The sequence below is a fragment of the Xiphophorus hellerii genome, chromosome 11 (assembly GCF_003331165.1).
Source record: "Xiphophorus hellerii strain 12219 chromosome 11, Xiphophorus_hellerii-4.1, whole genome shotgun sequence".
Taxonomy (NCBI): domain Eukaryota; kingdom Metazoa; phylum Chordata; class Actinopteri; order Cyprinodontiformes; family Poeciliidae; genus Xiphophorus; species Xiphophorus hellerii.
The window spans coordinates 4,402,016-4,417,190 of NC_045682.1; the positions used below are offsets into that span (position 1 = coordinate 4,402,016).

The 15,175-nt window shown below is 38.3% G+C and overlaps 1 protein-coding gene across 2 annotated transcripts in view; it reads left to right on the forward strand.

Moving 5' to 3' along the window:
- tmem132e (transmembrane protein 132E) overlaps nt 1-15,175 on the forward strand; it is a 436,219-nt gene that overhangs the window by 413,070 nt on the left and 7,974 nt on the right. For both annotated transcript variants that reach the window (XM_032576596.1, XM_032576595.1), the window contains exon 8: nt 12,792-12,986. In XM_032576596.1, the coding sequence (XP_032432487.1) occupies nt 12,792-12,986 (195 nt within the window). The remainder of the gene's footprint in view (nt 1-12,791; nt 12,987-15,175) is intronic.

The following is a 15,175-nucleotide window of genomic DNA, read 5'->3' on the forward strand; positions in this document are numbered from 1 at the left end:
TTTTTTTTACCTCCATTTGGGTCTCTACTGCTTCTAAAAAGAGCCTAAGCACTTAAAGAAAACATGAGTTCATGTTTTTTAATGTCTGGAAAATAAGACAGGGGTTTTGTTGTTGACTTTCCATCCAGAAGGCACTTGCTGCACTTTTGTTGGTTGTGTTGGAGGCTCCACTTCTGCTTTTCAAACACATATGGTTATACAATTGCACATCTGTTTGCAGCCGTTTTCAACAACTTACTGGGATTTAAAGAAACCCTAAAACGGTTCATTCTGAAAGGAGTTCAACATAGGCAGACCTGACCCGACTAAGATCTCCTTGTCCAAGAATGATTTTGTGCAAAATAATCAATATATAATAAACATGTTTTGTGTCACCCATAGACCTAACCTGTTGTAGGGAGCCTTATAGGTATAAAATTTAAGGGTTTGTTAACGTCAAACTTGGAGTAAAAACAAATTCCAGCTTATTTTGTGGTTCTGGTTATCATCTTAATGTTGAAAAGCCTGCATAGTTAGTGATATTTTAGGACAAAGTGGCATAACAATAGATCAAACTGAACAACATTAGCAAACAGTGAGAGCTGTTTTGAAAAACGGCAACATTTTAGTCAAACTGCACAAAGCGAGAGCCCCTTAAATGTTTGTGATAATCCCTCATTATTGAGAGAGTCTCACACACAAACTACATCAGCTGCCGAAGACAGGCGATAAGCTGTGATGGATGGCTGCAACACATACTTTGGGAGGTAATTATAGTATTCATCTTTGTTTTCTCTGCTTTCCTTAGAACCGTTGTTTGATTGCTTGTTTTCTTGTCTTGTCGTGCCATCCTCCCTAATCTCAGCAACTAATTTGGTGACATCGGTGTTGGAACTGAAGCCAGTTCTAATAGTATCAAGAAGAAGAAAAAGACATTTTCATAATTTTCTGTTCTTTCTCCACATCTAATCTGTTTATATTATGAAACAGAACCCCAGCCCCTGTAAGCACGCCCTGCTGCTCCCCTGCATGTTAATGCTCCAGGTTCAGAGGTCCCTATAAAGGAAGCAGCAGAAGTTATTATGCTGAGGTTGTGATTTACAGGTGCTTCAGCGGTCATTTATGGGGACAGAGATAGGTAGCGGTTGGTGAGAGTTTTGATCACCCTGAAAGATCACAGTTTTAGCCTGTCGGGGCGGAGAATTGTTGCCTGATGGATGCCTTCCATCAAAGCAAAATAGGGAGAAAAGATGTGCCACTAATCCATCACTTTAAATGAGCAATAGCTTGTTTATACTACGTTGAAGGGTACATAAATAATTACGCATCAATTGAACAGCTGATGGTAAAACCTGCCTTGCCGACTCAATTTTGACCCAATAAATCGTCCAAATAAGATGTCGAGAAATTATTGCCTGCTTCAAATATCTTTGGAGGATTTTCAGCTCACAAATTTCCTGCTGTTTTGTTTATCCAGTCAGGTTTCACTTAATTAATATAATGAATGTTTCATTTTTTTTTTTGTCTTAGCTTATGATGCAAACTTTTAAAGATGTCTTACTGTCCTGATGTTCCCTCTCCCTGAGCACATTAAAAAAGTGTGTTGGTTTATCAGAAATTAAACCGGGAAAGGTCTGTATTTAAGTGTGGACATGGACACTAAAAGTAGGGCTGATATAAATGTTGAGAATTTAAAATCTACAGTATTTTCAGTATTTTCTGTGGAAATTAGCTCCAAATTATTCATAGAAAATTTGCCTCTTGGCCTATTTATTTTCTGTAGAGCATATGTAAAATATTGTAAAGAAAATTTGGCTTGTTAATTTTAAATACCTAGACAGAATGCTGCTCAACACACTTTTGGCTAGCATTTGGAAAGCAGCCAATCCAGAAGTGCCATTTATTTTTCTTTCTGCTGATTGGCTGTACCCCTAAGAGTGGAGATATGGAAAATTGTAGTTATTATCTTTTGTGGTAGTGCTAAGACATCATATTGGGGTTTAAACTATTAAAATTATAAGCACTAGGGTTCTCACGTATTAGTGGATGTTAACTATTTGCAGACAACTATGGTTTGCTGAGGGTCCGCTGTTTACACAGCCAATTAAAGTTTGAACTGATGAGGTGGAGCTCAGGCTAAGATAAAGATTAATAGTTATATGATCATAAAGTTCTACCTAAATGAAAGGGAAAAAAACTGATGATGATGATGATGATGATGATGATGAGATAAACTTGGACCTTTGCATTCATATAATAAATTAATAAATCAGCCTCCTAATATTAGCAGCAAAGTTACCATGGAGCTCAGATTGTGATAAATATTAATAGTTGTATGATGCAGAGTGAAAATAAAACCTGATGACACTGCATTAAATTTTTGGTCAACACAGGAGGCAGATATGAGTGTATACTTTTATTGCTTACATAAAAGTAAGCAATATTTTTATGCTTGCTTTTATGTAAGCATAAAGTAACTAGCGTAATATTATTTTAATCATTAAATTAGCAAACTTAATTTATTTGATTTGTTGATTAAATTAATTAAATTTATTTAATTCTGAAATAAACTTTGTATGCAACAAACGTTTTACTGTCAATAACCCAACACCAGATGTTTATCTCCAAAAGAAACACATTTGAAAGAAGAACCTGCAAACATTTAGCATCCTTCAAGAATAATACAGCAAATAAAATTAAGTTCAGTGTCTGTGGTGTCACAGTTGGATGTCTTTCCACCTTAATTCAGACATATGTCACAATTCCCAGCAGGACAATAATCCATTATAGTTAACTAAGACCATCAGTGGCCCCTCTCACAAAATTAAGAATCCAGCTGCTCTAAACTTCTCCTTTCATTCCTGCTTCTTATTTCCTGACTGGCAGGCCACCGAAAGACGTCTTGCAACTTAAATACATTAGAAAATGTATTTTATAAAAGGTTTATGTATATGTGAACTGTAACGCATTTTTTCTCTAAACAAAAGTGAAAAAAATCTAATGAGTAGTCTTGCACTCATTTGAGGATCAAACGTGGGTTCTGGGCTGTATGAGAAGTTTTGATATGAAGTTTAATTCTTTGTGTAGCATGTCAGACAACTGTACAAAATCAGTTCATTTCAAATAGCAAATCAGATCAAGAAAAAAGTGGCAGAATCTTTGCATCATTTCACATATATAAAAAAGTTTAAAGACAAATTGTTTGGTGAACAGAAAATTCCAAGAATCAGAGAAACCTGGTGGGAGACGGAGACTTAATCTGAAGGATTAAGGATCTGAAGGAGAACTAAGAGGCCAGATTTGAGCAGAATTCACTGTTGGTCCTCAAATCAGAGATTATTCCTTAATATCTGCCAACATATCTCATCCACAGACAGACAGCAGAACAGAAATAAACTCATCTGCACGATTCATTCAGCTTTAGATGTACAAAGTTTAAAGTTTGTGCTTCATTGTTTATGTTTAAGCTGACCCACAAACGTCTGGCTAAAACAATGTGATAGTGCTCTGTCAGCAGCAGTAGGAAGACGTAAAGTCTTGAAATATTTAAGTTTTACCATTTGCCTCTCCTACAACTGCAGCTAAAATATATATGCGAGCATCTTCCTAAGTGATTGTAAACATGCTAATTCTTATTTGCCGCCTGTCCTCCTTCGTCTTCCTCCGACTATAAACCTTGATGTGTTCTATAAATTTGAAAGAGTCCCAAGAAGGCCGTTGTATCTTGGAGACTCTGCTGCAAAGCTCTGCAGCTGTCCAGGGAACTCTCTTACCATGCAGGTGGTCTGCAGTGGCTTATTTTGCAGTTGGACCATCTGCTTACTTTGCATTTATGAGAAGCAGTACAACAGCAGGGAAGTTCAAAACGCGGTAAAAGTTTGTCATTTTCTTCTTGCATTTCAAGTAGCTACATTTGTATTTCATCAGTGCATCCTCTGAAAGCAAAGCACTTTGTTTTGTGAGACGCACATTAAGAGGCACGGCGCATCTTTGTGCTCGTCATTGTTAATTATCTTGATGGAAAGCGTAATAAAATGCCCGTCATTTCTTCAGGATGAAGGCTGGAGCTTCCAGCAGATATGCTGCACTCAGGTAACAACGACCTGCCATTTAAGACCACATAAATAAAAACAGGACAAGTTTCATGTTATCAGACCTGTTGTGTCTTAAACTGCATGTTCTTTTGGGACTTTATGTAAATGCAGCACTTTGAAAATGATCTCACAGCGGCACGTGTCGTTTCATAATACTTAAGCTCTGCCTGCATCTCTAGACATTATAGATGTATACAGATAAAAAGTTCTAATTGTGATTTCTTTTCTCATTTTACTAGAAGCATTTTGTGCTTTCATGCACATCCCAATATGTCGATATGTCTTTTGTAATGTCAAGGACAAAGGTTCAGCAGGTTAAGAATCTCTGTGTTAAAAATTAATACAAGGCCACAAAACTATCAAAATATGATCAAAAATATTGTTTTCAAAAATAAAAAATACAAGCCTAATTTCCAAGTTGCATAAATATGCAATATCCATTTGTAAAGTTACACAGTCAATATTAACAGCAATAACTATATCATGTAGCCTTTCATGGGAGAAAAATAGGGGTTAATTTTTCAAAGTCATATTTTCATTGTTATTTATGCATTTATAAATATTTAGTCGGCTAATGAAATGTGTAGCTGAGAGAGAAATATTTAGCTTACGAACTAAATATTTAGGGAGGTTTCTGCTCAGCCTTCCTCTGTTAGAATGGAAGTGTAACACTGTTGGTCTACTGCTGCGGAGAATCTTGGAAATGTAGAGATTTAGGATAGTTAGCAGAAGCTGAAGGAGTCTGTGATGGAGGATTTTTTTTTTCTCACGAGGAATAAATCTCTTATTTACATCAAACCCTTTCTTTTTAAATTCGTCTTACTAATTTGGGCTCTGAAGATTTATTTTAACCTAATAAAATAAATGGGATTTTATGAAGCTATAATTTGTTTCGAGACACCAATGAAAGCCGCGGTGGCAAATTCATAATTTTGCACAGACGCAAGAAATTTCTGTTTTTGTCTTTTATTTGCATTTCACAAAGAGTACATAGTATATTCCTCTTGAAACAAGTTTTTCTTCCAAAATAAGTGAGAATAGATGTTTGACTTAAGAGTCATGGAAAATATTGTTTTTGATTATTTATATTCAGAGTACAATCCCATTTCCAGCAGGCAGAAGCTGTCTGAATGCTCTTTATGAACTAAGATGAAACCACATCTTCATCCTGGTAGTCCCAGGAGGAAGCAGGGTGGGGAAAAAAGACTTTGACTCAGGGTGGGTTCATATATCAAATTCTGTTTGATAAGATTTTGCATTAGACCTTATTTTGCAACATGCAGGGCAAATCCGGTCTCTCAATTAGCCTGAAGGGCATTACTGCAGCTCGACTCTGACTACCAGAAACTTTTGTACCAAGTCTCACGGAGCACAACTCCAACTTTAAAGCTTCAAGATTTACATTGGTCTAATTAACTTTCCTGAAACTCGCAAGTTTGAATTTTCTTAAGAGCCAAAAGCCTACAGCAGAATAATGATCCCTTCTGGTCTGCTTACAGTTTTACTTTGAGTTGATGTGTTATTGGTTAAAGGTGCATAACATTTATTTAAAAAATATTTTTTACATATTTGTTAAAAACTGTCTACATGTTATGAGACGGATAATATGTGAAAAGACTGATTTCCTTCATCCCGTTCCTGAGCTACTATTGCTGCCTGAAGATAAAAAGACCCAATCATAGCCAGGAGGAGGGTCTTAGTGCTGTCAATCAACATTATGTACTGATAAATGTGCTAATGGTGGGGAAACAACTTTCTGTTACAAGACAACAGTTTATCAGCAATAATCGGTGGCTATGCTAACTAGCTTAAGCAATCATGACAGGCTGTGGTAGCTGTGATTAACAACGCTAAGACCCGCCTCCTGGCTCTGATTGGTTGGTTCTATATAGACCTGGGAGAAGCCAGAGGGGCTTGATTTTTTTTTCTTTTAGGTTATTAAACTGTCACAACATAGTGACAGTTTCAACAAGTATAAAAAAACCAATTTTTTTTCTGCAGCTTTAAACGGTGACCCGTCTCCACAATTAACAGCAGGAACATGTTAACTCAGCGTGCATGAATGAACTTTCAGCTGATATTCTGTAGCGACTTGAAGGATGACTTACAGGAAGCGGTGTCGGAGGAGAGAAACGCAGAGGTGCATGAGAACAAGGTGACATAGTTTGATGCTGTATGCGTGAGCGCTCAACCAGCAGAGAGTCTCAGCTGGTCGGCGTCGATCTGCTGTTTGGGCTCATCATCGATCTTCCGTTTCGCTTCAGCATCAGTGAGATTTTGCATGGGTTGAGAAAGCGACAGACGAGCTTTTTGTTTCTGGAACAAACCAAACAAGGAACTGGAGCGGAAGAAGCTAACGGACCTAAACTCATAATAACATGAAGACAGAAAGGAATGCTAATGATTTAGTTTTTCAGGAGCCTTAAATCAATATTTTTCATGTAGTGAATCTTCGGGTGAGAATCTGTGTTTGTTTTCATGGAAATTTTCAAATGGTGGTTATTAAGTCTTTATCACCCACATTTGTGTCAAAAGTTTCTAAGTGACTCCATTACATGAGCTAGTGGTGTTCAACGCTGGCAACTTAAAATTTTTGTGGGTCACAAAATTAATTAAGAATATAAATATGAATTTTTTTAGATATCTCAGACAAGCAGAAGATGAATGGATGGATAAGTACATTAGTCATAATACTCCGTCGTTCTCTCAGCTGTTTCTTTTAAGGAGCCAACAGACGTCTTTGCACCAACTCAGCTGTAACGATGAACCTGACCATTTAGCAAACAGTCGACTTTATTTGAGAATGTGTAATCGAACTCTAATGCAGACAAAAAAGCCAACGCTGGTCTGTCTAAAAACCTCGGCCTCGGTTTGGTTGAGGTGAACTCCGGTCCGGTCTGAATGCATATGATCACCCAGCGGACAGAAGACCGCTCCGAAAGCAGGACGTGAACTACAACGCAGGGCATTCTGGATAAATGCTATTTCTTGTTGCAGTGGGTCGGCAGGTTTTTCAAAGGCTTTGATTTGTTTGAGATGGCGCAGTGTGAAAGCGAACCACACCAGCTGGAAATATGACAAATGATGCAATTTTGGTTGCTAATCGAACCAAGTCTACCAGAACTTCAGGTGTGAACACATCTTTAGTTTTTATTGATTTTAGCCACAATAGGAGTAGATTTCTATGCACCAATCCTTAATAGTGTCTCACTTGTGTCTTGTACAAAGCCAAACACACTGATACAATTCTTCTAAATAAGAATATAATATGACCACATCATTTTACATGTGTTCAATTTGGAGTCATGATTGAGCTTTTTATCTTATTTATGTCGATGTTGTTCCAATCAGCAGCTCTTCCTCCCCAGAACGCACCCCATCCCAAAACAATCTGGGGGTTTTTTCGTGCAGACGCTCTGGGAAACACGGGAAATCAGTAACTGTGGTAAAAGAAAATGAGGCAATCTGAAAGAAAATGAAGACCAAATTGCTTGCACTTCATCGGCACGCGCTCCTCAGAATACATCACAAACAAATCGTTAGCAGTCAGGGAGAGAGTCCCTCTCCTGGGTTTTCATTTTTAATGTTTCAAATGCTCGTTTTAAGTCTAATTTCCGACAGAACGGAGCAGCTTTCGGTGTAATATTTTAAAATCAGGAAACTGAATCAGTGCCAGGAGAGTAAATAATACACTTCAGTATGCTGTTGTGTTTTTGTTCAGATTTTTTTTTTTTTTAATCTCTTATTCGCTTGTCTGAATAATTAGCTTGAAACTTTGAACATTGGCTATTAGAAAACCTTTTCTACATTCACTCTTGGGTGTTTCACTGAACTCCAGCATCTCAGCCTCATTTTTATACCAATTATTAATAGATTTAAAGCTGACAGCCTGAATTTATTTGAACACTAAAGCCGTCCCAAATTTTCTCCAGCTTCAAACAATTAAAGTCCTATTTTAAACTCAAACTCTTAGATCATGTTGACTAAACTGTTTATAGAAAAACATTTTATGTCCCTTTCACATAAAGTTGTGCAAATGAGCTCATTTCCTGTGGGTGGGGATAAAACTTCATAGTTTTAACAGGACAAATATATTTATTTAGTGTTGTATGTTGTAAAAACCAACGTGTGGAGACGTGATAATTACGTGATCAAAGGCAGCTCTGTGGAAAGTTGAATTCAGGGCATAGTTATAAGATGGCGAAGCTGAGGCTTTGGATTTAACATCAAACAGGAGTTAATAAACACAATCTTAACTTACATTGTTACATAAATGGGTTCCAATTTGCCATTTAATAATTAAACAATCAATGGACTTTTGGAGCCAAATGATTTAAATGAATAGTTTGATTTAAGAGAAATTTAAAGTATAGTTAAAAAAAAAAAAATCAAAATGAGCTCAGACTGAACCAAACCAGGTAAACGAGAGAAAGCAGCGTAACTAAAATCACTTGTGAATGTGGGTGAGCTTTCACAGGAAAATGGGTCTGAGCTGCGAGAGTTAAACAACTTCCAGCTGAACAGGAAATGGGTCCTGATGCTCACAGGGTTGTTACAGCATAATGTCAAAAAGCAGTCATGACAGCCCCCTCAGCTCCTTTTTGCATTTGGGGAGAAACTTTTGACAGAAATCCAGGGGAAATAATCAAAAACAACTGGTGAAGTCAATAAGAGCAATATAAGGAGGTAGAAATGTGATGGTGAGTGAGGAAGACTTTAATGGCTAATAAATCACCTTCCTGTGTTGTTACAGGACTCGCATCGTTTCCCTGTAGTAAGTCTCAGAGAAAAGCAACTAGAAAAGATGGTCTAGATAAAGTTTAAAATGTTGAAACGTGAAACATTTCTAATTAAAAACAATGTTTGAATCTTTTTGGGGCGAATTTTGTTAAAGACGATCTCAGAGGGAAGTTTCAGGTGCAACATGTAATTCATGGTAAGAGTTGGTTTTGTTTGAATACTGTAAAAACATTCAATCTTGCCAAGTATTTTGTCTAGTTTCTAGTGCAAATATTTTAATACACTTGAAATAAAGTAAAACTAATTTACAAGTAACTTTTCAGTAAGATATAGAGGCTTATTTTAGGTCAATAATTCCTGAATATCAATGAAAAAGGTTCTAGTTATAAGTGAAACCATCTCTAATTGCAACAAAAAAATGTTCCCCATATTTTAATTTAAATGCATACTTTTTTATCAATATTAAGGGAGAATTTACTTAAAACTGGCTCTTATATCTCGGTGAACAGTTGCTTGTAAGTTATACGTGTCCTTATTTCATGTGCAATGAAATATTTGCACTAGAAACTAGATAAAAAAAATACTTGGAAAGATTTTGTGTATTTGCAGCGGATAAAAACTGAGAAATAAATATCTAAACAATATGCTTCAGATTGAATCCCAACCTGGCGGAAGATCAGTTTCTGTGATTAAATTTCTCTGTTATATAATCGATGCACAATGTTGCGTCTCTTTTCAATTTGTTTTGACATTTGGACATAGTTCCCAGTATTAATTTTTTTATATATTTTTTTTACAGTGTTAGATTTTCTTTTTAGTCGCTTTAATTGGCTCTTGAAAGCATCGGCTGCGGCTGAACAGAATGTGAAGCAGCAGAAAATCAATTGCAGGCAAATATTTTTTTTATTTTGCAGTCATGCTCCATCTGACCTCGCTTGGATCACATGTTTTCACACACAAGCTGACAATCTGTTTGCTCTGGAGAAATCCCTCGTGTCTCTGTCCCTATTAGCAAATAGACTTTGTAGCTTCACTTAATTTAGCTGTTGGGCTAAATCAAATTCGTCCCCGGAAACAGAAATGGAAAGTTTTAAAATCAGGAGTTATGAAACGAACTCCCTGCAGAGCGTGATCCATCATCCAGCTGAGTTTTCCTCCAGATAGACTTTAAGAGTTTATTTTATTCATCCATTTACCATCATGCCTTGGGGTTTTGTGGTCTCACAATCTCGTGCATGTATGGGTTTGTGTACGAGACCATGTCTGTAACTCCCTTTTTTCTGGCACGTTAATCCATCACAACGATACGCCAATGGAGGTGGACCGAGGCGGGAGAATTTCATAGCCTCTAGGAATGTCTAACTATATAAATTTCCACTGATATATTAATATCTTCATATGTCCTATGGTGTTATTGATGCAGATAGTAAATGCGGTAGATACAGCACAATATTACTGCAGTGTGGACGGTTTCCAAATATAGAAGAGTAGAAGACATGAAAAAAAAAATGTTTATACATGAAAGGAAGATGGGCAAAGAAAGAGGACTAAAGGTCACGGAGTTTCATCACCTGGGGTCAACCATCCGAAATCAAAAAAGAGTTGGGGCAGGAGGCGAATTGTGCACTGCAAAACATCAACATCTCACCAAGTTTTTTTGTCTAGTTTCAAGTTCAAAATGTTAGTACAATGTAATAAGACACAACTAACTTACAAGTGACTTTTCAGCAAGATACAGGAGTTTGTTTTAAGTCAATAATTCCTTAATAATGATGTAAAAGTGCTACTTGCACTGGCAGGTTATTTCATTTACAACATATCATGTTATAAGTGAAATAATCTTCCAGAGCAAATAGCACTTTTTCATCAATATGAAGGAATTATTGACTTAAAACAAACTCCTATATGTTGGTGAAGAGTTACTTATGAGCTAGTTTTGTCTTATTTTGAATGGACTCACAGTATATTTTTAGTGTTTTTAATGTAAAATCAACAACAGCAGTAAAACATGGCTCAGAAAATGTTGCAAAAAGAACAATCTGGGAAAAACATCCATTTAAATGGATGAGCTCAGTTTTGAATCTGACTACTGTAGTTTGAAATGCTGGGTTTAGGTCAGCTTTGCTTCTCAAATGCCAAGGTTAAGAGCTGTTTAATGCATGAAAGCAGAAAGCTGAGGTAATGCTGGCTGGAGGCAGAAGGTGATGGCGAGACGGCGAGGGCCTGCTGCAGGAGCAGGGGGGCCGGGGAGCGGACCAGGCAGAGGTTAGGAGGTGACAAGCTTGAAAACCATAACCTTAGCACCAGAGATGACTGAGCAGAGTGGGAGAAAAGCTCTGCTTCATGCAGGTAGAGGCAGAGAGGGGGAGCTGAGGAAAAACAGAGCTGCGTTCAGAAAATGCACAAATAGAACATGCCTCTCTGTGTTCCGCCTCTCCAGACGTCGAACAGATGCTTCAGAGCTGTCAGATGAATAAGATGTGGTGCACAGCTGGAACATCTGTCCATTGTCTCCTGAGTTATTTTAGCATTCTAGTTAGATATGCACAAACTCAGATCCAGCGCATGCTCCCACTTTGGCAGCTTTTATACATTTAATAAGTTCGAATAATAGTCATGATGACAGCAGATAAATGGTACATTTATCTTAGCTGATTAAGCAGTGAGTACATGAGGGTGATTGGCAGTGCTAGGGCCCTCCTCCTGGCTCTGATTGGTTGTTTTTGGTCAAGAGCGCTGCATTTCTTCAAATGGCAACAGCAGCACAAGGAGGAGGTGTAGGAGATTCAACTTTTCACAGATTATCTGTCTCATAAACTAACAGCAAAAAAACATTTTTTCTAAAAATTCCATACTGCAGCTTTAAAGTTGCATTTTTGAATTAAAAATGTTTTTAATTGGCCTGTTTAAAATTCAAGTTAAAAAAAACAGGCAGGTTTAATTTTACTTCACAAAAAATTATGTTCATTGTTTGGAACGTGGCCCTCTCTCCCAGATTCCAGTGGTGGAGAGGAAGACGGGCCCCAAATCATGTTCTGCTCAAGGCCCCATACAATCTTGGGCCAGCCCTGTCTGACCCAGAAGCTGGGGAAGAATGAAAACATTGACCCTATGATGGACTCTCTCAGGTGACCCATATTTACCACTTTGCTTCCATCAGATGGAATATTTGCTCGTCATATTGGCTGTAAATCAGACGAGGTTCAGGTTTGTTTTGAACGACCGCCGGTTGCTTCAAGGCTTCGGCCGGCGGTGATTTTGGAAGCTTGTCAGACACCGAACGCTCTGCTGCCGCCACAGCTGCAGCTTTCACACGCTTTCCGACTCTGGAGTTATGAAACGCTCCAGATGAAGCTGGAATTGATTTCCCCATATGACTTTAAGAGCGAGGCCGCTGCTTGGCTGAATGGCTCTTCTCTGCGATAGCTGTCCCTCATGACCTCGGCCTGCAACGATGAAGTGAAATGGTAATATTTTATAAGTGGCCAAAGGGGCTTTGTGCAGACGCCTATCAAAGGGCTGGGATTTTCCATGACACTCAGATGTGGGTGTGTGTTTGTGGGTGTGTGTGTGTGGGGGGGGGGGGGGGTGTGTGTGTGTGTGTGTGTGTTTTTTCATCTAGTCGTCACTGTGAGACATGCGTTTACAGCTTCACGTTATTTGCTGTCTGCTAGCAGCAGATGGTGATGGACTCCGTCTCAAGTGGGGTTTTTTTATCGTTTGGTTGTTTTTGTTTTTTTTTTCATTCTCCCACTTTGATAGACTGAGAGGCATTGACACATAGATTCAAGACACGCTGCAACAAACAGAAGCACACAGCACTTTAATCTAAAATTGGCTTGTCATGGGCTTTATGAGTTTCACAAAGACAATAAAGCTGTTGTCTATTCTGGACTAAAGCGACGTTCGCCAGCCCCCTCCCCTCCTGTCATGTGGAGACGCAATAAATAAAAGCACTTCATCTTTTCTTCTCCGCAGGTGGAGTCTCCGCTGGCAGTGGACGCGGTGCTGGGCGAGGCGTCGCTCTCCGTCACAGATGACAAGGTTTCCATCACGGAGCTGCGGGTTCACACCGTGTCCGGCCTGACCCTGTCCCTGCAGCCCAGCCCCGGCAACAGCCACACCATGGTGGCCAAGGCGTCCGGTGTCCAGACGCTCACGGCCCTCAAACAGGTAACAGCAGCAATGATTGGCCTGAGGGGAACAGGAGCCTGTTTGGATGAGGGAAATAAAAAATCTACCTGAACGAATCTGACCCAGTATGAAAAAGTTAACAGCAGGGATTGTGTGTGTGTGCTTGTTTAAGGACCCTATTTGATATATTCACTCATTTTCTAAGGAGACAAAAGTTCATAAATTCTGTTTTAGCAAAAAAGAAAATAATTTTTACCATAACAGTTTAGCTTAAAGTTTGTTATAACATGATTTCCATGTTAACACAAACTTCTGTTTTTTAGCATAAAGTTGTTGTTAGCATAAATTTTATTTTTGCCATAACTTCTGTTTTGGCATAAATGCTGTTTTAGCAGAAACTTCATTTTTAAGATAAGATTTATTTGTCATTGTCATCAACAGATTACAACGAGATTGAGATTTGCTCGACTCGAGTTAAAATGCAGGTTATGTGTATATACAGTACATAATATACAATATACTGTACATATGCATACATACATAAAAAAGATAAAGAAATAAATAGTACAAAATGAGAAATAAATAGACATCAGAAGATGGTTGCAGCGCCTGGAGGTGTCGCAACAGAATTGACATTTTTAACAAAGTGGTGTCAAGAGCAGAAGTTCTTATGCCTTTGAATTTAGTGCCATGATTGCCATCGGGTAAAAACTGTTTTTTTAGGCGATTTGTCCTGGTTTTTATTGCTCTGTATCTCTTGCCTGATGGCAGCAGCTGGAAGAGACCATGGCCAGGGTGTGAAGAGTCATTTAAAATGTCCAAAACTTTCTTGTGGAGCCTGGAAGTGTAAATCTGTTCCATAGTGGGGAGGGGCAGCCTATGGTTCTCTCTGCTGCCCTAACAACCCTCTGGAGCGCCTTCTTGCCCGCAGATGTGCTGCTGCCGTACCAGACACACAGACCGTACGTGAGCACACTCTCTATGGAGCAGTGATAGAAGGCCTGCAGCAGGTCTGAGGGGAGACGGTTCTTCTTGAGTATTCTCAGAAAGTACAGTCTCTGCTGTTCCTTCTTCAACAGCTCCTTGGTGTTGGTGCTCCAGGTTAGTTTGTCCTCCAACTAATGGGTTTCATTGTGGCTTTTGTATTTTGTTGACCTTCCTGGGCCACCGTAACAAAATGAAGCAAGAGCGAAAGATTAGCCAACATTAAGGTGGATCTATTGAACCATGTCAGACTGTGCTCTGTCACTGCTGCTGTTTCTATGCATAGAGGACAACAGCTGATGGGAAGAGCGGCCTACTTGAATCTGTCCTGTGGTCCAATTCCTGCTGACAAGACAAACAACAAAAATTCTGATTCAAACATTCAAAATGTGCTGCAGTGTAATGCCATTAGCTCTCTGTAGAAAAAGAAACCCAGTCACTTTTTGTCCATGAACAAAAGTTAGCCTTTTCTCTAACTCGTTCTGGTCACACTCCATCTATCTGGAGTTGTTTGGCTACACAGGGACTGTCTTGGTGAAAAGACAACTGGTGTCGGCTGCATTGCTGCAGGCAGACCTTGGTCAGTGAGAGGTTTTTGGAGAGTTGAATGCATGTTTTCTCCCTGGACATCTGGAGTTGGCCTTTTTCCCAGAGACAGAGATGCTGCATGGGTTGCTCATCTGGACACAGCACAAACACCAAATCTTATCTTTAGTGCAAACATCTTAGTACACTTGAAATTAGACTAAATTAACCAGTGTGTAAGTTTTCAGGAAGATTTTAGGATCTTGTTTTTAGCTAATAATTCCTTAATATTTATTTTTAAAAGTACTAGCTCCCCTGGTAGATTATTTCACTTATAACAATTCATTTTTCCCATGTTATAAGTGAGTCAATACTTTTTCATCAATATTGAGGGATTATTTACTTAAAACAAACTCTTATATCTTGTTTGAAGCAAACAATATATTGTCAGTTTAGTCAGTTTAATCTTATTTCAAGTGTACTAAGATATTTTCCCAGTAAACTATGCAAAAATACTCAAATTTGTTGTTTTTGCAGTGCAAACTAATCCCATAAGCATCACTGCCACATCATGTTAATGTCCAGAATGCTTGGTCATTTTTATCAACATACAAATGAAAGATGAGGTTTAGTTTCTGCTTATTTAAGTATTTAATTCTGATTCATGTATTTACTGTCCACAAACTTGAATGAAATTATATTTAAAAAAATGCAAACAA